This window comes from Pempheris klunzingeri, chromosome 13 (genome assembly GCF_042242105.1).
Source record: "Pempheris klunzingeri isolate RE-2024b chromosome 13, fPemKlu1.hap1, whole genome shotgun sequence".
NCBI classification, from domain to species: domain Eukaryota; kingdom Metazoa; phylum Chordata; class Actinopteri; order Acropomatiformes; family Pempheridae; genus Pempheris; species Pempheris klunzingeri.
Window position 1 is genome coordinate 22,762,910 of NC_092024.1, and position 21,385 is coordinate 22,784,294.

Here is a 21,385-nt window from a genome sequence, read left to right on the forward strand (position 1 = left end):
TCTTTTGCAGGAGAGGTCTTTGACTACCTGGTTGCACATGGAAGAATGAAGGAAAAAGAGGCCAGGGCTAAATTTAGACAGGTACCCAGCTTTCTCCCCCTGCAGTGTTCCGGTTTCACACCTCTGCTCCCGGCTCTGCCTCAGACAGGTCGTCGTCCTCTGTCCTGCTTCTGGGACGGCAGCGTCTGTCCTGTGCAAAGACTGATGAGAAATGTCCAAACCTGCCTACGTCCTCATCAATGACTGCCACACACAGCCCAAAGTCATCCAGTGTTGTTTGGCATAAGAAAGTGGCCAAATGGTGATGAGTTTAATGTGTTAAAAGGAAGTTTAGACCTTCTAGAGACGCCAAAATGACTCCTCACAAATGCAACTACAATATTACAGTACTAGACTATAAACTGCATCATTGCTCCCACAGGCTTTTTACAATTTGTCATCACTTTGCTTGATATTTATTTATTACTCATAGTAGAATCAAGGCACATCAAGCCATGTCCTTTAGTGAGGCTAATGTAACTGAACCTTGAAGCCTGAAAACAATTTTTTAATCATTCTCTATAACCTTAAATGGTATTTTAGAAAGAATATGGCCAAAAATGAGAAATGGAGCAAAACAAATGTGGATGCAATAACAGTAAACATGGTTTCTGCACAGAGCAGAGCAGAACAGTCATGTTGGTGTTTTTAAGGAGAAACAAAACTAAAGTTGGATCTAAAAACGGTAAATTTCTAAATGTAGGAACCCTGTGTGCCCTAATCCCTCCATCATAGCCTTTGTGTACACTAGTGTTACTGCTCTGTCTCACCCTCCTGGTGTGTTCAGCCACACCTGCGTTATGTTTTATCTTTCCTGCCAGTGTCGACCACATCTCCTCCTCCTCCTCCTCCTCCTGCACCACCACATCCTTTATCACAGCCTGAGAGCAGAACGCCAGACGTTTGACTAAACTCTGCTCGTCTCTTCCCTCTTGCAGATCGTATCGGCGGTGCAGTACTGCCACCAGAAGCACATTGTTCACAGAGACCTCAAGGTGAGTCCAGAGAAGCCACGCTTGGTTGGTAGCTGCACGGACAGAAGCTAGCGTAGCTTCAGTCGACCAGCATGCAATGCAGCCGCGTGATGGGGTGTTTTTTTTTTTTTAAAGTCAGTCAAAGTGTGCAGCTGCTGTCAAAGCACTGCGTTCTCAGGAACTAAGGCCTTCTGGGAAATGTAGGCAATGAGCAACCAAGGTGAAGGTTGGAAAATTAAAACGACAAATCTTCGTTTATAGTCCAAACAGTACTGGCTTATTAGTTAAAAACTTTATTTATGAATACTTTGATATTATACATACACATTTTGGTAAGATTTGGTAAGAAAAACTAAAACATGGAGTTCAAATAACTTCTGGAGTGTTGAGAAATATTTTTTTAATGAATGTTTCCACATTCAGAAGTGTTTAGGATCAAAATGTTTTGTGTCTTTTGTCAAATTTGATCAGTTATTATGGTTTATTGATTCACGTCACTAGATTTTAGGGATAAGAAGCATTTGAACATACCAACATAGACACAGACAGACCATTTAGGTTAGAGTTCAAAGGGTTAAACATCACTTATTGACGATATCTGTGAGCATGATGTCAGATGTTCTGCATATTTTAAATCTCATTCCAGCTGCAGAAAACTTTATAATTATTTATGGTAGTAATTTACAGAGTAGAACTAAAATGAACACACATTTTATTAGTGCTCATGTTCGTCAGCGGCGCCCCTGTGAGGGGTTTAAATTAGCAAAACGTCTTCACCTTTCAGGCTAATTACCTCTGACTCATATTGGATAAAAAGGTCAAAGTAGGGAGCTGACGTCAGTGCTACGTGCTTCATGACTCTCCTCTTAACTCCTGTATTCCTGACGACTCCAACACGGCACATCTGATTACAAAACACCGCCCGTGCTGCTAACGAGGCTCCGTTTCGCCCTTCTCTGACTTTCCCCCTTAGCTGTATAACCACCTTTTTTAAAACCTATCATTACACCACATTCGGTGGAGGGTGGAGGGGGGGGGGGCTGGCTGTCTGTGTCTGTAAACGCACAAGTAGGCGGCCCTCCAAACCGCTCACATGTTCTGCACCACATCACCCGTGTGTAGTGTAAATGGGCCGCCTCCATCTTGCAGCCGTGATGGGCTTCACGTCCCTGAATATAAATATTGATGCTTCTGTATTTTTAACGTCTGTGGGAGTCCTGAGGAGCCAGCGTATGTCGAAACCGTTTCCTCTGAAGAGCTCCGTGAATGATGATGAGGAGGGAGGCATGAGAGCAGGGGCTTCTGGCTTCCTGCTCCATGTATGCAGTGGATGCATGTGTGTGTGTGTGTGTGTGAGAGAAGGAGGGCAGGTGTGTGTGTGTGTGTGTCACAGGTGTGATTGTGGCGAGGCATCTGAAGAACGGCTTGTAGCCACTTTGTTCTTCATTTGTGAGTCTCCGGGCTTCAGCAGCGTCTCCTGCTGGGACACAAAATGTTTCTTTTTTGCTATTGATGATGGTCAGCCATGTTTGCGATGATTGTCGTTAAGCCCTGATGCAGCCGAACGCCTCTCAGTCCTTCCGCTCGCTGGGAGATTACTTTGCTCTCTTCGTTTTCAGCCTCCTAATTAGTCTTTAGCCTTCAGCTGCATGGGAGCGCCGGCCAGATGTTTGAGTTAAAATCCTCTTTTATTAGATCGGACTGTGTCGAACAAATCACTCTATGAGAATGGAAAGATGCAAATTAAATCAGAAATGATCATCAATTAGTACAGATACAGAAAAAAGTATCTGTTTGAATCATTTGTTTGAAAAAAACAGTCAATTTTCACTGTTTTCTGGTATTTTACATCTTGAACAATTGAATGTTGGATGAGAGAATTGAAACCACGCTCACATCTGTGAAATAAATTTGAAGCTATATTCAGCAGCCCTTTTCGCTTAGCTTAGCATAAAGACTGGAAACCAGAGAACAGCTTGTCTGTCTAAAGGTCCAAAAATACACCCGCTAGTGCCTCTAAAGCTACTAATTAATATCATATATCTCGTTTATGAAATCCATCCAAAGCTATATTATGAAAACAAAAAATCAGTAATTAGTAGCCTTTTAGTTTAAAATATATAGTTTTGTATTAGTGTAAATTATCACAATGGTAATTTAAGTTGGTGTTTATTTAATTTAAACCACATTAAAACACATTTCTTCTTAAAATATCTTAATAGTCTTCATTAATAACCTCCCTCACTAATTCCTCTGGTCAGATTCACTCCTAATTCTGCTAATCTTCAGTTTAAATCCCAACACTGACGGTGAGACTGAATTAATAATGCTTTAAAAGCAGCTTTGAATGTTTAAAAAGGGCTGAATGAGCTCACACACACAGCGTCGTAACTGGATGAGATGTACTGTAGGCAAAAAGGATCATAACCCCTGACCTCCATCTGTCTGCGCTCAGGCGGAGAACCTGCTCCTCGATGCCGACATGAACATCAAGATCGCAGACTTTGGCTTCAGCAACGAGTTCACGATGGGCAACAAGCTGGACACGTTCTGCGGCTCTCCGCCGTACGCAGCGCCGGAGCTTTTCCAGGGGAAGAAGTACGACGGGCCGGAGGTGGACGTGTGGAGTCTGGGGGTCATACTGTACACGCTGGTCAGCGGCTCGCTGCCCTTCGATGGACAGAACCTCAAGGTAGGATGGTGTGGATGTGGAAAAATACCTGGACTGCTACTTTAGCCCCATTTGTGACCTCGGCTCATGTCGTGTTCCCTGTGCAGACCATCCTAATGTTGCCTGTTAACATGTTATCCAGCTGCAGGTTTTTATTTTTAAAGGTGTTTTTTGGAACATCAGACATGTCTACTATCTGCCAGAGAGACAAAATGTTTGGCAGAGTCAGAACCAACGTTTAAATCCAGCTCGTAACGTACGTTAACTCGGACACTGTTTGGTGGAAATGACTCAAACGTTGCTTTGGTGTTTGGCAAACATTTTACCTTAGATTTTTCTCCCAAGGTTTGTGAAGGGAACGTGACCGAGAATATTCGTATAGTCATTATCTTCTTTGAAATCGATAATAATGCAACAACCAGATGTTTCTGTTCAACACTGAATTTTGAAGATGTAACGTACAATAGATGTTATGTGACTCTATATTTATGTTTTTAAAGATTCCTTTTGTTTAGAAGCACAAACACAGTCTTCAGCAGGTGAATTGCTAAGAGATTAAATCTGCAGCCGGTTAAAATTTCATTATGTTTAGTATTTAGCTTTGAAATGGAGTCACTTTAAGCTGCTTCTGCCAGTTTATCCTTCTTTGTACCGCTCTGGGTTCTTAGACATGACCAAATGTGGGCATTAACCAGGTATTAAAACCTACTGTCTGCATCAGGGCTTCACATTTCTTCCCACATAAAACTGACATCCATATGTGGATTGTATCAAGTGCACAGTAACACAAAGTGTGACGCATGCTGAATTGTTTTTTTGCTCAAAACTTCCTTGTTGCCGTCCTGCTCTCTGCAGGAGCTGCGGGAGCGTGTGCTCAGAGGGAAGTACCGCATCCCCTTCTACATGTCCACAGACTGCGAGAACCTCCTCAAGCGCTTCCTGGTGCTCAACCCGGCCAAGCGGGGTACTCTCGAGGTGAGGGAGGACGCAGAAAATGTAAATATACCTCTCAATTCTTAACACACGCCCCCCTCCGGCACGTCTGCACCATCGAAGAATGCATCTATCCTCCACCTCTCCAGCAACCCCCCTTCTCCCCTCCGCTCGGTTTCTGCATCCCCCCCACCACCACCACCACCTCACCCCGCCTGCATCATCTTCTCTGACACCCACAGTGTCCTGTTTTCTGTGTGCGCCCGGCCCACACACTCTCCCTCTTTTTTCTGATGTTGTAACCATGAATAATGCATCGTCATCCCTGTTTGTACCAAAGTCTTCCTTGTTCACCTCTTCTGCCTTCATCTGAGTGTCGAGCGTCCCTCTCAGTGTTCAGGGCAGCACGCAGAACCGGTTTAGTGGAGCCTAAGCCTTTGGTAACATAAGAAAGTACTTTTTAGATTGAGGGATAAACGTCATTTAAAGGGGGTTTATTCATGAGCACATTTAAACTCATCTCAAGTTACTGGAATGGGCAATAAAGGATTTTTGTCTTCATGCAAAAATCACATTTGAGATGTTTTTATTCCCGGTTTTAACAAAGATGTAGAGGTCTCTGCAATATAACCAATAGTTAAAGAGGTATTCAGGTCATTTACTTGAGTAAAAGCAAGTAAATTCTTTCACTTTCCTTATACAAATATACTCTAGTATCAAAAGGTAAATTACTACTGATGTCAGCAGCATTTTAATTTATCAAAATGTGTATTGTTTAACTGAAATTCTGTATTGCTGTAGTATTAAAACATAAACTAATGCACCAAAATCTAAGTAAATGCACAGTATTTCCATCCTGAAGGTAAAGTTAACTCAGAAAAGCAGAATTTCTGCTTCCATCAAAGGTCACAGTGTGTCAAAATGTCCTGGCAGATGCAAGTTAAACATTGTGAGCTGCATTAACCATTATTTAATTTTCCACAATTCATAATCCTGCAATAATACCAGAAATATTTAGACGTTTTCATTCCACTTGGAGCATCTGCTGAGATTAAAATAGTCGTGTTTGATGTAAGAGGCAGAAATGACGGAGAGAATTGTTCCACAGTTCAATCAGAGTGACGATCACGCCGTCTCACTATACAAACCTGTTAATAATCATCTTTTAGCCGTAATCGTGCCGCCCTTCCTGACACCCAGCAGTACATCATTAACATATTAAACAGAATTTCTTTTCAAGAGTATTTTTGGCACGCAGCTTCCAAACTAGATCAGGTTCAAAGGCAGTCTTGTGTTTTCAAATGGGCCATTTAATCAAAGAGATGGAGAAGGAAATCGCTTTATTGCATCTTGTTGTATTCTGAGTATAAGTGAATTAAACTAAATCGTGTTGGCCTGACTCTCGGGAGGTCACATGTGTCGGCCTCAGATGCCACATGATTGGCCTGGATCATGGCATAAACTCTGGTTACATCAGACCACGATCAGTGCTAATTAGTTTGGCACGGCCCTTATGATGAAACCCCGGAGAGCAATTGATCAGCTGCAAATTAGAAATAAAGGCGCGAGCAAACGAGATGCAGCGCACGGTACCGTGTGGACATCACCGCTGTGAAAGGGCAGAATAATGATTTGGGCTGGACGGTGACAGCACACGCAATATGTGCAGCTTCCTGTGCACCAGTTTTCCGTTCATGCTCAGAGTGAGAATAAAGTTATTCTTGTATTTATTTAATAAACCGGGTTATTTAAAGAGGATGTGTCTGTGTAGCTGCTCACGACACAAGATGTCAAAGCTACATCAGCTCTGGGGATAAAACAAGAGCTGTGATTGGTCGGCTTGTGTATCTGAGTGATCACTGAGTAGCCAGTCGGTGCCACGACATCTGGTGTTAGTTTGCATAATTGATATACAAAAGCATTAATGGACATTTTAATGACACTGCTTGTCTTAGTGTGTGTTTGTAGTGCGTCTCAGAGATCCCTGCTGTAAAAACGGACTGTAAATAAAGATCATCCATCCATTCGTTCATTCATTAAACCCATAAATGTGCGTGCTGCGTATATGGAAGCACAATCAACGGAAGCACGTCTAAAGAGGCTGTTCTCTGTGCAATCAATGCGATTTATACTATGATTTGTTATCAATTTTTCTGAAAATATTGGTACGTTAAAGGAGTAGTCCGCTGTTTTGCCAGCAGCTGGAGCTGATGGACAGCTCTGAGTGGTGCCTCCTTTTTCAGTAGCTCACATCTAGTTAAACAAACCTTCTTGACCTCAACCACTGCATCCCACCGTCACTGTGTTATTATACAGTAGAAGAAAGATGGTAACCGCAGTTACTTTGGGGAGTTTGATTAAAGCGCAACACAATTTGTACATCTAGAGTTGCTGAACTATAAGTAAAAACCTGTTGTAGCTGACTGCCAACTTCTTGTTTGGGTTCCTTTTTTGTCTCTAGAGATACACCGAGACTAATAAATTGTCCAGGTCACCAGAAAATGCAGCGCAGGAATGTCAAAGACACTTCCACTGTCTCTTAATTGCACGCCAGAGTGCACTTATATGTAGATTTTTCTTTAAAATGTTCAGCTCAGTTCGTATCAACATGAAGGGATTTATATCAAAATCGTTTGTGAGTTATTAGGGCTGAAAAATGTCCAGAAAACGTTTTAGATATCCGCTTTAACCTACAGTCATAATTCTTTCCAAAACTAGTTCAGGGATTCCTCGTCAAAACCTGACAACACATCAATATTGCTTTTTTGTGACGCTTAAATCAAAAATCGGGCTCCAATTGTCTCACTTTGCTTTTGCAGCAAATCATGAAGGATCGATGGATCAACGCAGGATTTGAAGAGGACGAGCTCAAGCCTTACACTGAACCAGAGCTGGACATCACGGACCAGAAGAGAATAGGTAAGAAAAATACTGATGCTGATGCTGCCAGTATTATCGTCATGACTGCATTATTGTTTCCTTGAAAGGAAAGTCTGCTTAGTCATTAAAGTCTTCCTCCAGCGTTATGACCGCTGGGCCCGCCATGCCCTGTTGTGTAATCAGAAAAGTGCACAGGCATCAAAACCGCATCCTTTTCGATTTATTACAGTAAAACTCAATCTTCCTGTTTTTTTTTTTTTTTTTTGCCTGATGGTGAGAAAACGTTTGAGGCGTTTAGCGTTAGCGGGTTTACCTGAGTCGGTCTCATTATTTCAGAGCTGACGAGCTTTAAAAGAAAAGCTGAAATGTGATGATGAATGAATAAATAAAGACGAGCTGTGTGTTGCTGCATGCGAGGAGAGAACAGGAGGGGGAAGACGGGAGAGGGGGAGGGAGAAAGAAGCCTCCCCATGGTGCCCTGGATGAAAGCTTTAAACGAGGGGGGGGCTCTTACGTAACAGCAGCTGAGGTTGGCTGGCAGTGCACATGTGTTGGTGCGGACTCTGTCACCCAGCTAGTGTAGGGAGAAGAAAGCTTTATCTTGCTGAGGATTCCCTGAATCCTAAATAATGCATCTTCACATAAACCATTTCCCAAATGACACAAAAAACAACATATTTTTGGGGAGATGGTGCCTCTCACCACAAAACGGCTCGAACATCTGTGACGTCAAGAAGGACATGAACTGTGCCTGCAGTTTTTACACACTGACGTCAGGCCTGAATAAAGTTTCACATAAAAGTCTGAAGAAGTTGGAAGTGGCCTGATTTCTGTAACACTGCTGATTAACATAAAGGCTCCAGCAGCACAGAGATGCATTAAATGTCTTGTTCTGCTGTTTTAGGAGCACTGCAATAGATTCATTAATCGATTATCAGCTTAAGCACAAAGTGAAACAGGTTAAATTAAACCAGGAAACAGCCAGAGTGTCTTGAACAAGTAACTTTAAGATCTGGGAACTGACAGTTTCACAATATTATCTGACGTATTTTTAGACGATTAAATCATCAGCACATGAATTAGAAACAATAATCATTTAGTTGTATCCTTAGAGGAGATTCTAGTTATGTCAGATCAGTAATAAAAAAAAACTCCCACAGCCTCTCTGTATGTCATATCAGCTAAACGCTTGAAACTCAAGCAAATGGGAATTACACAACACCTCAGCATCCTGTCGTCCTGCACACTGTTGGACCCGGCGTCCTGAATTTGCCACCTAATTAAGTTAAACGGTGAAACGGATGTGAATTCTTATCAGTGGATCCAGCGTGCCGAGCTTCCGCCGTGCTCACAAAGGTCATTAATTAAGTCGTTAACAGCAAAATAAGTTTTAAGATCCATCGCTGCTGCTGCCTGTGAGAGACATTAGCTGCCACATGTCGAATGAAATCACGACTTTTTCTGTCACGTCTAAATAAAGCTGTATCCAACATTTACATAAGAGAGGTCTACTTTTCCAAGAAGCCATTTCTTTAACACATGAATGAAGAAACAAATGTTCCATGTCAGAATAAGGGCTTAAAACATACACACTATGTTTTTCAGCTGGAATATATATATATATATATAATATATATCTCTGTCTGCAGCCACGGTAGTAAAGGAGATTTTAAGGAAGACGAGAGCAGCTGAAGTGTTGAGGGGGAGAGTGAGCGGAGAGAGAGATGAAAGATGGGTTTCACAGAGTCTGCCTGGTTACAGAGGCAGAGCTAGTTTCTCACCCTCCGTCTCACTTCCTGCGCCACATCTGACGCTTCAGCCGCTTTCACATGAAGCTTGAAGCAGAGCGCTTTTCAGATACGAACTCTGGACAGTATCCAAAGTATTAAACGTCTGGACGTTGCCCTTTGAAGCGTGTCGCACACAACAGGAGATTGTTTGTGCAGAGACATGTTCTCACCTACTTAAAGTTAGAGTTGGCTGCTAGCCATCGATCGCTGAGCCTCTACCATTGTAACCTCGGGGGGAGCCATGGGGACGTTGGTCGATAACTCTGTCTGCTCACTGTAGCAGGTAGGAGCTGCTGTGTACCACCCCACCTCAGAAAAGTGAGTCTCAGCTCTCCCCTTTTCCCAGTGGTACCAGGAAAACCCACTGGGCTCGTCTGCTTCTTGTACCGGATGTAGTTGATTTGGTCATTAAATAGATTTTGGTGCTTCTAATGTGAGCAAACGTTTCTCCTTTTGTCTGGTTTAAATGTGTGTCTTGTATGTATTAACGTTGATGTGCTGTAACCTGCAGACAACAGGCTGAAGTGAAAGTACTTTTTTGTCGTCCATGGTGTTAAAAAAAAAAGACCATCTGGCCTGGTGCCACTGATTATAAAACAATAATGATGTGGTGGTGGAATAGACAATTGAAAGTCTGCACGGGGGCTTTTATTTTGAAAGCTGACAGGACTCTCTTCAGTGTTAGTTTGCCTGACTTCCTGTCTGCTTCCTCTGCTCCGTGCTGGAGGCTTCCATCAGAAACAGACCAGGAGCGTCTGAGTATCTTTAGCAGCATCCCTGTTGGTTTTAGCCGTCAGTCGCCTTGAAGTTGTTTTGTTCCTTTGTAGGTGTTGTTTGCTGAGCACCGTCCCGCCCCTCCCCTCCCCCACACAACAATGATCCAGTGTGATGTTTCACTGTGGACATATTTCAGTTTGTTAGCCATCGCCCATCTCTACTGGAAATGCTCTGATTGGTTAAGGCTGGCTAGAGCGCGCAGGATGACTCATCCATGACGTTCTTGTGTTAATCAGTACGACACGTATTTGGATGTAACCACAGAGTGAAAAACAAAATAACATCCAAGCAGAAAAGAGTCCGGAGAATTCAGAGCGAGCGAGCAGGCATGTTGACGATGCTGTATGAAGTGTAGCTGCTTCAGACGTAACGCAGACTTTGTGCGAGCTGGCAGGATAATGTCAGTCCAGTGTTCAGTCCAGCTGATTCACAGATGCAGCACCCCTGGGTGATGTCTGGATATGTTCAGGGTTGCTGTGTGTGTGTGTGTGTGTGTGTTTGTGAAAGGGGGCCAAGGTCGAACAGAATTAGACTCAGGTGTTAATTTCCAGGTACAGACGACAGATATATTTTGAATCATGTCGTAGGTGTGTTTTTAATTAGCCGATTCGCCACATCTGCCAGAGTGGATTATTCCGTGTTGGTGTGGATGGATTTAATTTGACCAAATTAGAAGATGTCAGTCAGTAAAAACCTGCAAAGGAGAGCTGTTAACCTACCAAACATAATGGCATTAGTACGGCTTTCAGTGGTGAGCTTCAGTGTGACATGATGATCAGAAGGCCGCCCGAGAGGCTTTACCACCCCGATAGCAAGAAGATTCTGTCGGACAGAATGAATCATTCTCATTTGTGGGCTTTTGGGGTATTTAAAACATTAAATGTGTAGGTTTTTCTTGCTATAATCCAGCACTTTAAAGTAGATACCTGCAGTGTATATATTGGTAAAGAACTCCAAATATCAAAACAGAATATTTTCCCTCTGAGTTTGGCGTTTTGGGGCGTCGCCATCTTGGTTTTGAAACTAGAGGTGGCATTTATTTGGCGAAGACCGCCTCTGATTGGGTAGGTTTAGGCATGAGCCGCCTCTGATTGGTTTGTCCCAAGGAAGTCCTGCCCTAATAAAGCTAATAACTCAAGTGAGAAGGAGGCTTGTTTTCTCATAGACTTCCATACAGTTGGACTGCTTTTTGCAACCAGCAGAGTCGCCCCCCGCTGGCCGTTAGAAAGAATGCAGGTTTATGGCACTAATTCATTGGCTTCATTCAACCAGAAAATGCAGATGTCAGATTCTTGATTAGCATTTTGATCTGGTGAAAAAGGGGCAGCGTCCTGCTCTGACCGCTCAGACTGATTACTGGCAGGAAATCGGAGCACATCAGCGGTCACTACGAAGGTCGTGACTCGCCGCAGCACCTTTTTGCTCAGAGACCAGCTCTGCCTCTGAAGATGTAATCTGCTTTGATTAGAACATGTTTCAGATAGAAGAGAGTCTATTAAAGATTAATAGGCTGCGTAGTTGTGAGATGAAAGGATAAAAGCCTTCATATGACGACACACACACACACACACACACACACACACAGGGATAAATGTTTAAAGCCGAGCAGGCTGCAGCAGGAAACACTCGGCTCTGCTTCACCTGGCATGCTGCCGCAAACGTGAGCTGGACGATGGGGGAGGTGACGCGTCATGGTCGTGTGCCGTGTTGCTCACCTCATTTTCAGGGGAAGCTGCTTCAGGCAGGTCAATGTGACTCCTTTTCATTTTCAGTGTAATAAAGTCCAAGAAATGTTGGATGTTTGGTGTTTTTCCCCATTTTCTCTTCAGTATTTAGCTCTAATCCTCGATATGGCGCAGAAATTAGATTTATATGCTTCGATTTATAATTTGGATGACGCCATGTTTTGATTCTTTGTCTTCTTTTTCCAAAACACACCGGGCTCTTGCTCCTTCCTGCATAAACACTCAATCATCATCATCATTTAAAGGAGCCGTGTCTTGTTTTGTGCAGATGTGATGGTGGGAATGGGCTACAACCTGGAGGAGATCCAGGACTCTCTGGCCAAGATGAAGTACGACGAGATCACAGCCACCTACCTGCTGCTGGGCAGGAAGGCCTCCGAGGTACGAACACCAGCCTGTTATCAGTGCAGCCGTTAAACTAATCTGCTCTGTGTTGACCAGGCGGTAAAAAGAAGGGCGGGAAGGTAGACTGAACGTCAGCCGTGTCAATAATTCTTTCACCAAATCAGAGTTTCTAATGAAACACACTGAGCACACGAGGAAGTTTCACCAAGAGTTAAATGCTGAACACACATTACCATTAAACCTCTGTAAAGAGGAACTTTTCCGACGTTCAACCATCCATCGTTCTGTGTTTCCCACTTTTGTCAAACAATTTCTGCTGCTTCTATGAGCCAGAATACAGCACAGAGAAAGTATGCAGGAGGAAGAGGGGTCGAGCACCGCCAGCCGGGGAAGATGGCGGCGCGGTGCGTTCTTTGCTCTTGAGCAAAAGGGAGAACCACAAACCCTTTTTTCTCTGTTTTCTCCGGTCATGTGGGACCACTTTCAAAATTATTTGCGCTGTTCTTCTGTGCAGTTTTATGAAAAGACCTTCCTTCCTTCCAGTGCTGAAATACTTTAATCAGAAATCAGCACTAAGTGAAAGCAGTGGCTCTGGGGACATCAGATGTTATGTTGTTTTTTTTGTCTGTATGGTCTTTTCTCTTTCTGCTGTTGTTTTGATCAGCACTTCTTCAGGACTCTGGAATGACCCGAGGGCAGAGCTTTTCAGCTTCTTAATTAGTAGAAATAAGTTGTTCTCCACAGTTGCAGCCACACATTTTTAACCAGGGTAAGAAATGTGTGTTTGCACAGAATAATTCTGCCTGAAACGGCTTTAAGTTTTGGTCTGTTGACCAAACAAAAACCTGGAGAACTACATAAGATATGCCAGATAACTAGGTTACTGCATGGAAGGTTTTTAGACACTGAACATGAAGTTTTTTTAGGGTTTAATTTCCACATTTATTGTGGATTAGAAACTGAAACGCACATGATGTTGAAACACAAACACAAATACAACAAAATCTTGGTTTTGAAAATTGAAAAACGTCCAGATGAGTTAAGTAGCTTTGAAATGTGTCTCGACAAACAGTTCAATATACACGTTACGTACAGTAAACAAGACGACATTTAATCGGTCGCTCGAACAGAAGTCAGTGAACCACTAATATTTTATGGTGCAAAATAAACTGAGCTTTATGCTGAAGGAGCAGCTTTATTGGTGATTATTATTATTTGGCTCTGTGTTGGAGGAAATGACATTTTCAGGTGTTTAATTAAATGAAACATTTCCTGCCATACCTCCTCTTGCCCGTCACTAATTATGCACCCCCCACTTTTAACTTAAACTACATGAACTACATGACTCAGTTTGTCTCTCCCTGTTTGTCCCCCAGCTGGAGCCCAGCGAGTCGGCCTCCAGCAGCAACCTGTCTCTGGCCAAACCCAGACCCAACAGCGAGCTCAACGGCCAGTCGCCCTCCCACCTCAAAGTCCAGAGGAGCGTCTCCTCCAACCACAAACAGAGGCGCTACAGCGAGCAAGGTGAGGGGGACGCATCGTGTCGCTTCCTCTGGTGAATGCGGCCGTTTTTAGAGGCTCTAGTGGTATTTTTTTATTTTTTTCTCTTCGTGTATCGACACTCTGCTGTGCCTTTCCCTCCTAATAACAGTTGGTTTCAGTCAGTAGCTTGTTGTCAGGCTGATAAAGGCGGTTTAAATCAAACCAGTCACATGGTGGAGGCACCTCAACCTTTAGCTTATTTGCACAGCTCAGTGCTGTCCACTGTGATATAATGCTTTGTCAATAACCTCCGTTTGTGCTGCTTCCTCTCTGTTAGATCTGCAGCTTAAATGGCTTCACTGGGAAGCTTTTAAGCTGCGGCTCTAACAGACATTTACAAGCTTTGTGCTTTTAAAGACCACCGTGGCATTTTCAGGTTTCTTTCCCCCCCGACACACAATATCAACATGTTCAATTACAGCTTAACCACAAAGTATTCAGCGATTGGAACGTGTAGTAGGGCTGCTACAGGTTCTGTTCTTTTTATTATCAATTAAGCTGCAGATTATTTAGTTGATTTTTAAAAGGTTGTTTAGTTGAAGAATGGTGAAAAATGTGTGTCACAGTTTTTGAAAGTTGTGAAAATGAAACCTTTCCAAGACATTCAGTTCACTCACAGACAAATAATCACATTTGAGAAGCTGGAATGAGTGAATTTAGTTTAATAAATGATCCAAAATGCACAAACTAAAACACTCATTAGTAGATGGCTTAATACTAGGAAGTAATATCAGCTACCGTAGAGTGCTCACTATGTGTTTTACTTGTCTTTATCCTGCACAATTCATCATAAGTCTTGAGACAAATATAATTCTATTTGACTTGAAATTGTTTCTGATTAATTTTCTGTTCAATGATTATTCAACTAAATACATCAGCTGAAGCTCCGGGTCTGTTTTTTGAGGGAAATTATGGCTTCAAGCTCATTATTTAAAACAGACGCACACAGACAGACAGACAGACATGTTTGTATTTCATCTATAAGCTGAATTACCCTGGTTTATTTAAAAACATCACAATGTGCTGCTGCTGATGTCCTCGGTCACTTTGCGTCAGTGTCACATTATTTCCGAATGTGGGTCGTCTCGTTATAGATAAAACACTTTTCACACCAGTGTTTTTGCCAGAGGTGCAAAGCAGCAGCATCTTTGAGTCATCCGTCACACATCTGCGTCTCTGTGCGTCTCTCTGCAGTCGGTCAGAACGTCCCTCCAGGGATGGCTCATCCAAAGAGGAGTCAGACCACCACGGCAGAGAACAGCGCCAAGGAAGAAGGTGGCGTCCAGCTCCGTAAACCCACCACCCCGGGGAGCCGCGGGGCTCCGCCTTCCAGCCCCCTGCTGGGCAACGCCAACAACCCCAACAAGGCCGACATCCCCGACCGCAGGAAAGGCGCCACCACCGGCCCGAGCGTGAGTTACTTTGTCCGTTTGCACACAACAGAAAGGCAGCTGAGCTCGCCGGCGTCAGCACGGGCTGGTTTATCTGCAGGGATCAGGATCAGTTTGGTCCTCCTGAAAAAATAAAACAACAATTTGTTTCATCGTTTAAAAACTATGATTATAGTCACAGTGGCCAGTTTTTAAACTGACTGTTGACACTGTAAATGACTCTGCTGCCACTAATACTAATACCACTCCCACTAATACTACTGGTACTACTGGTACTACTGATAATTAATAATAACTAATAACACTACTGGTACTAATACTACTGGTATAACCAATACTACTGGTATTACTGGTACTTCAGAAACTCCTTTCAAATGTTAAAAAAACTTTTTTATTTTCGTACTCTGCATCTCTGCCAGTTTTACATTTGAAGTTTCAGCTTTTTTAAGCAAATTCATCTCACATTTCTGCTTTTTTGGGGGTTTTTTTATAGTTAATTCTTAGACTTTAAGAAAAGTAATGACGGCAGCACGAGGATTATAAAACACAAATCTAACTGTTGATTTCTGTATTTTGTCCCATTTATATCTGAAGACTACAAACTGCTTCAGCAGAAGCTAATGTGAACCAATAAACTGTAATGTTTTTTATTGAACATATTACTTACAGACTACAGACTAAAACAGTCAGTATTAATATAGTATCTTCTTTCCCTCTCTGTTGCTCTGCAGAATAACACTGCGTCGGCAGGTATGACCAGGAGGAACACGTATGTCTGCAGCGACAGAAACAACACGGACCGCCTCTCCGTCATTCCCAACGGGAAGGAGAACAGGTGAGAGAGGATGTTTGTTGTCTTTGACCTGGTTTCCTCACTGAAGCATAACATCTGCGTCAGCACAGAGAAGAGTTTGGGTTTGAGCCACTTTTACCTCTTCATCAGTGAAAGACTGAGCATTACTTCTTGGTTCAATGGCATTATTGAGCCTGTACATGTTTGTGGAACCCAGTATGTGTATTTTTTTTAATTCCACCACCAATCAGTGCTTTCCTTTGCCAGTATTGTGGTCTTAATGCTGGTTTAGAGCTTTTTCCGCCCAACAAGAATGCAAAAATTCGTCATGAAACACAACTGTGGTCAAATTTAAGGTTTTATAAATATGGGTATTAGTCGGCTCAGTACAAAAATATCAATCCTTCCAAACTCTCACCGGTTGAACTCTAACAGCAGCGTTTGAGGCCAGATTCTTTCCTTTTATGTTGAAAGAAAAAATCCAGAACCCAAAAAAAGATTTCCTTTATTTCATCCCCTTATTTTCTTTCTTTCTTATTCATTCTTTCTTGTATTTACTTTCCCCCTTTTCTCATCATCTTATTTTTCATTTCTGCCTGTGTGTTTGTGGTTCGGGGGGAATTTTTTTTTTTTTTTTTTTTATTGTGGCATGACCAGCATGACTGAGATGGCTTGTGCCACTAGCCCCTCCTCTGCATTTGCGGCCACTGCGTTCGGTGCCTCGTCCAGTTCGGTGCGGCAGAGGTATCAAACCGTCGGCCCTTTGTACGTTTGCCAGGCAGGCTGGGCCACGCTGCCCCACTCCTACTACGCTCTGGACTACTGCTCGCCCAAGTAAGACGGCAGGGCCTCCAAACCCCCCCGTCTGTCTCCTCTCATGTCTCAGCCCCTGTTTGGCCCCTCGCTAACCCACGCATCCAGCCGGCTTCACACTCTGTAACCCCACAACTAAACCATGGACGCCGTTTCCTGCAGAGAACAGTAAGGCAAGCGTGCGTCCAACCTGTTTTTTGTGGTCAGTGTCTGAAATTTATGCTCATCAGCCGCGAGCAGGTCGAGAGCGCTTGTTATTCAGGCCGTGGGATTGCTGGTGTTGTGTGCAGAGCTTACAGAGAGACAAAGCTGCACTCGTCGTCCTCTGCAGCAGGTAAAAGAAAAGGCTTCACTTGGCTTCACTTCTTCCATACAGGTCCTTGAACATGCTTAAATTCTAATGTGGTGTTTTTCAAGGTTGGAAAAACTTTGAATAAAGTAATAACAACCGCTCGGTTTCAGATAAAGAAATAAAATAAGTCCCACAGAACATAATTAATTTCAGTGTAGTTAATTGACCACAGCTGTAAGGAGCTGGAAAAGGCACCTTGAAAGTGCTTGAAACCTGCAGTCTGTCAACAAACTGCTTGACCCACGCGATGCTCGTTTTTCACCTACACCTGGATTAAGATTTGAGATTAAATGTTAGTCCTCGTTTTGAACCGTTCTTTCTTTTTTAAGCTCGTTAAAAACACCTTTCGTCCATGCAGTGTCTCACAGCGACCTCCATAGAAGATGTCCTAATCTAGTTTTATGGAAAGAAATTAAAATCTTTGGTAACATTAGCAAACTACGAACTTGCCGCTCAAGTCAAGAAAAGCGTATTAAGGTTGAGGGACCGTAGGAGGGACAGGTCATATTAAGATCCCTAAAAACACCACTAAGTATGAAGATAAGAGCAACAATGGTATGAAGGGTTTAAAGAGTAATGACTAGTTCTCTGTAATGTATCACACATTAACACTGTAGGTGATGAACCTCAGTGGTTTCCTGGACCTGGAGCCTGATGGGTGTAGATTTTAGACACTGATGAAAGTGGAGGCACCAGCAGAGAAAAATATTTATCCTCACACTGGAATCAAGCTGCCGCGCTTTTGGTGAATGAGCTCTTGAAGACTCTGTGTGTGATAATATTTTTCCGCGTCTGCATCATCATCTCTGTGCACCGCCATGAACCGGAGGACCTCCCGTGTCCGCTGCAGACATCTGCAATAACAAACTCTCACAGCTCTGCTCCTGATCTCTCCTCCATCCTCTGCTGTGAACTCTGACCCCTGATCTTCTCCGTCTGGATCCTTCACCTGTCGGCCTCCGACACGACGGCCGAGCCCCACCGCTCACCGCCCCCCCTCTCCTCCTCCTCCTCCTCCTCCTGCTGTCCCACCACCCTCAGACCATCGTCTGTTTTTGTTTAGACTCTAACTGAGCAGGGACACGACTCACTCCTGTATCATTGATCACATTTAAAGGCTTGATGTCCAAGGTGGGAAATTAAAAAGAAATCAGCTGGTAGATTTTTAGTCTTTGTCTTTTCTAAAATGATCTTTTGCTGGTGAGTTTATATAAAAACGTCCCACACAGATTCCTACATATTATGTAAAGATGTTTTGGTCCTCTATGATGGAGCAAGAGTGTCAGGTGAGGTTATTATCGTTAATGACGTAAAGAAAACTAGATTAAGTGACGTAAAAATCAAAATAAAGTGTGCAATAATAATAATAATTAATAAAGTGTGATAACTAACTAAAACTGTACTCCAATATTACAAAAAGCACTAACTGTAAAACTAATAAAAACCAAACTAAAGTTTCTGTAAAAGTGATTAAAACTAAACAGAAATTGAAAACGAATCCAAAACTATAATAACCTTGGTCTAAGTTGGTCCTGCTGTCATAGTCTCTGGCCTCCCAAAGGGTCCCGGTCTGGCTCGGTTCTGTCTTCACGTCACGTATTGGTCGAACACAAACTTCCAAACTTCTACAAGTCACATACAGCTTCAGTAGTAGTTTGACTTCCTGAATAATGTTAAAATGAGATTATACACTGGAGCAGGAATAAATAAGCATATGCAGCTTTGGAGACACGTTGCTGGAGGTTTTTTCCACCTCCTATGTGACACACATTCAAATATGACATGTTCATCCAGCACAAACGTGTGAAATGTGCAAAGGAGGCGTTTAGTTCCTGGTTCAGCTCCTGATTTGTCCCCTGTGGCTTGAAGTTCATAAAACTAGTTGAGCATAAAAAAGAGGCATAATAAGATAGAGGGTTAGTGTTGGAAATTGGAATTATTTAATTAAAAACAACAGGTCTGACTCCACCAGCTAATGTGATTGGATGTTCTGCATTTTGATTTAATTTCCTACCCTGCTGACATCTAACATGCAAGAGTCATGTTATTAAAACTCATGGCAGTATTAGAGATCCATGTAGGAATAACAAACATTTTAAAGATAAGGGGGGGAATGTCATGCAGCTGTGCGCTCAGGTTTTTCCACTGCAGCCTTTCAATATCCACTTTAAAAGGGGTGTTTCAGGTTTACCTACAGTAGATGGCGGTCGGCACGCCCCCAGTTTGGAGAAGCAGGCACCACTGTGGACGGGGGCAGCAGAAAAATATATTTTAGCCACCAATAGCAGTGAATTGTTTGTTAAATGAAGAACATTTTCACTGCTTTACCTTGCTGTCAGACGTTATATCGGTCTATGCTCTCTTCCAAGCCACCAGACTCCATTGATAAAAACAGTAATTTAAGATAAAATCCCAAAGCGACAGGAACTAGACCAGCACCTCCTGTGATATACGAAGTAAAATGACTGTTTTTGTCAATAGAGTCTGGTGGCTCTGATGGGAGCAAAGAAAAAGAGGTAATGTAAAACGGTTAAAATATTCTAAATATAGTTTATATTTAAAATGATGATGTTTTTTTTTTTTTTTGGGCAGCTGCTTCTCCAAACTGGGAGATGCACCAACGGCCATCTACTGTCGGTAATACAGTGACGATGGATAAAAAACCTGAACTACATCTTAAAACACTGAGCCGGTTTGGTTTGTTTATTTTGGAGAGAAACCTCAGACGTTATTAATAAAATAGGCAAAATCAGTTCCGTGACAGACTTGCTGGACACATTTGCGAGTAAAAGACAGGAGAGAAAATCCTACCTGCAGTGGAAAAACTGTGTTTTTGATATGGATCTTAATTGTTTCCACCGTCTTTCCTCCTTCCTCCACCTCAGCAGTGTTGCGGTGTCGCCCGGCAGCCAGAGGAACCCGGTGGCGTCGATCCACAGCATCGCCAACGCCACCACCCCCGACCGCCTGCGCTTCCCACGGGGCACCGCCAGCCGCAGCACCTTCCACGGTGGCCAGCTGAGAGACCGCCGCACGGCCACGTACAACGGCCCGCCGGCCTCGCCCACCCTCTCCCACGACGCCACCCCGCTCTCTCAGACCCGCAGCCGTGGAACCAGCAACCTTTTCTCCAAACTCACCTCCAAACTCACCCGCAGGTAGGAGAGGAAACACCTCAGCCAGGCTCCAAAGGGGTTGGGATTTAGCCCTCTTTCTGTTCAGTCGACTTAAAGCCTCAAACGGTCCTAAAACAATCATTTATGTGCATTTTTTCACTGCTCCTGTTTAAATATAGAGCCTGAAACAGAAAGAGGATGGATTCCAGCCCTGCTCTGTACACTGTAATCGCCCTTTGACTCTGTCTCTTCGGATTACAAGCCAATCAGCGCAGTGCCTCGTAGAGCTAGGATGATGAATTACATGCTGGGGGTGGTGGGGGGGACACTTCACTGTCCTGTACGATGTGATTTATTCTTAAATTGTTTAATCTGTCGCTGCCTGGATGCCTGCCGCAGAGAGCTGAAACCACTTTGAACGAGCCACAATTTGACGTCTCTATTTCTAGTGAAGTGATCGTTGATAGTTGCAGCTGATGCAGCAGATCATTTCAGTCCCGTGATTCTTTAAAGATGGTTGCTGCTCATTTTCTCGCTTAACAGTCACGAAGAGATCTTTTCATGCAGTGTATAATGAAACGGGCTAAATCTGGTTCATCCCGACCAACAAACCAGAGCTTATAAACAGAACTGCAGTCAAAACATTCAAGTTTTGGCAGCTTTTCTTATGTTAATGTAACCAAACATTTAAAGACTTTTTACTGCACTACATTTATTTGAGGGCTTTTATTTTATTTTGCAGACTCAGGCTCAAATAGATGAGGAGACTTTATTGAGCATTTAAAGTAAATAAAATGTTTACCAGCTCCAACATTAAACTAATTAATACATCGATGACTTTAAAATATATATATATCACATCTTCTAAATGGTAATATAATCCTCATCACAATTATGTAGAAGTACTTTTAACTTTTGATGCTAATAATTTTGTACTTTTACTCAAGTAACATGTTTCTACACTTTGGTATTTCTACTTTTACCAAAGTAAAATATTATTTTAGTCCTTATTCCTCCACTTGATCAGAGCTGGAACCATTAATGGTCATTTAATCGATTAGTTGATGGACAGAATCAAATGATTGTTGAGTTTCAAGCAGAATTTCTTATAAAAGTTCTGGTTCCAGCTGCTTAAATGTGAGGATTTGCTGATTTCTCTGTTTTTTTATCACTGTAAATTTAATATTTTTCCGTTTTTCTGTCGATCGAGCAAATTAATAAATT

The 21,385-nt window shown here is 42.8% G+C and overlaps 1 protein-coding gene across 14 annotated transcripts in view; it reads left to right on the top strand.

Annotated features, from left to right (window-relative positions):
• Positions 1-21,385, top strand: part of mark3a (MAP/microtubule affinity-regulating kinase 3a) — a 55,306-nt gene that overhangs the window by 22,492 nt on the left and 11,429 nt on the right. For 4 of the 14 annotated variants that reach the window (XM_070842154.1, XM_070842161.1, XM_070842159.1 and 1 more), the window contains exons 6-15: positions 11-81; positions 978-1,034; positions 3,469-3,705; positions 4,540-4,680; positions 7,437-7,536; positions 12,078-12,190; positions 13,531-13,678; positions 14,891-15,108; positions 15,819-15,922; positions 19,931-20,203. In XM_070842154.1, the coding sequence (XP_070698255.1) occupies positions 11-81; positions 978-1,034; positions 3,469-3,705; positions 4,540-4,680; positions 7,437-7,536; positions 12,078-12,190; positions 13,531-13,678; positions 14,891-15,108; positions 15,819-15,922; positions 19,931-20,203 (1,462 nt within the window). Of the gene's footprint in view, positions 1-10; positions 82-977; positions 1,035-3,468; positions 3,706-4,539; positions 4,681-7,436; positions 7,537-12,077; positions 12,191-13,530; positions 13,697-14,890; positions 15,109-15,818; positions 15,923-19,930; positions 20,204-21,385 lie in introns of all 14 variants that reach the window. The other 10 variants (XM_070842157.1, XM_070842163.1, XM_070842162.1 and 7 more) reach the window with 4 other exon arrangements.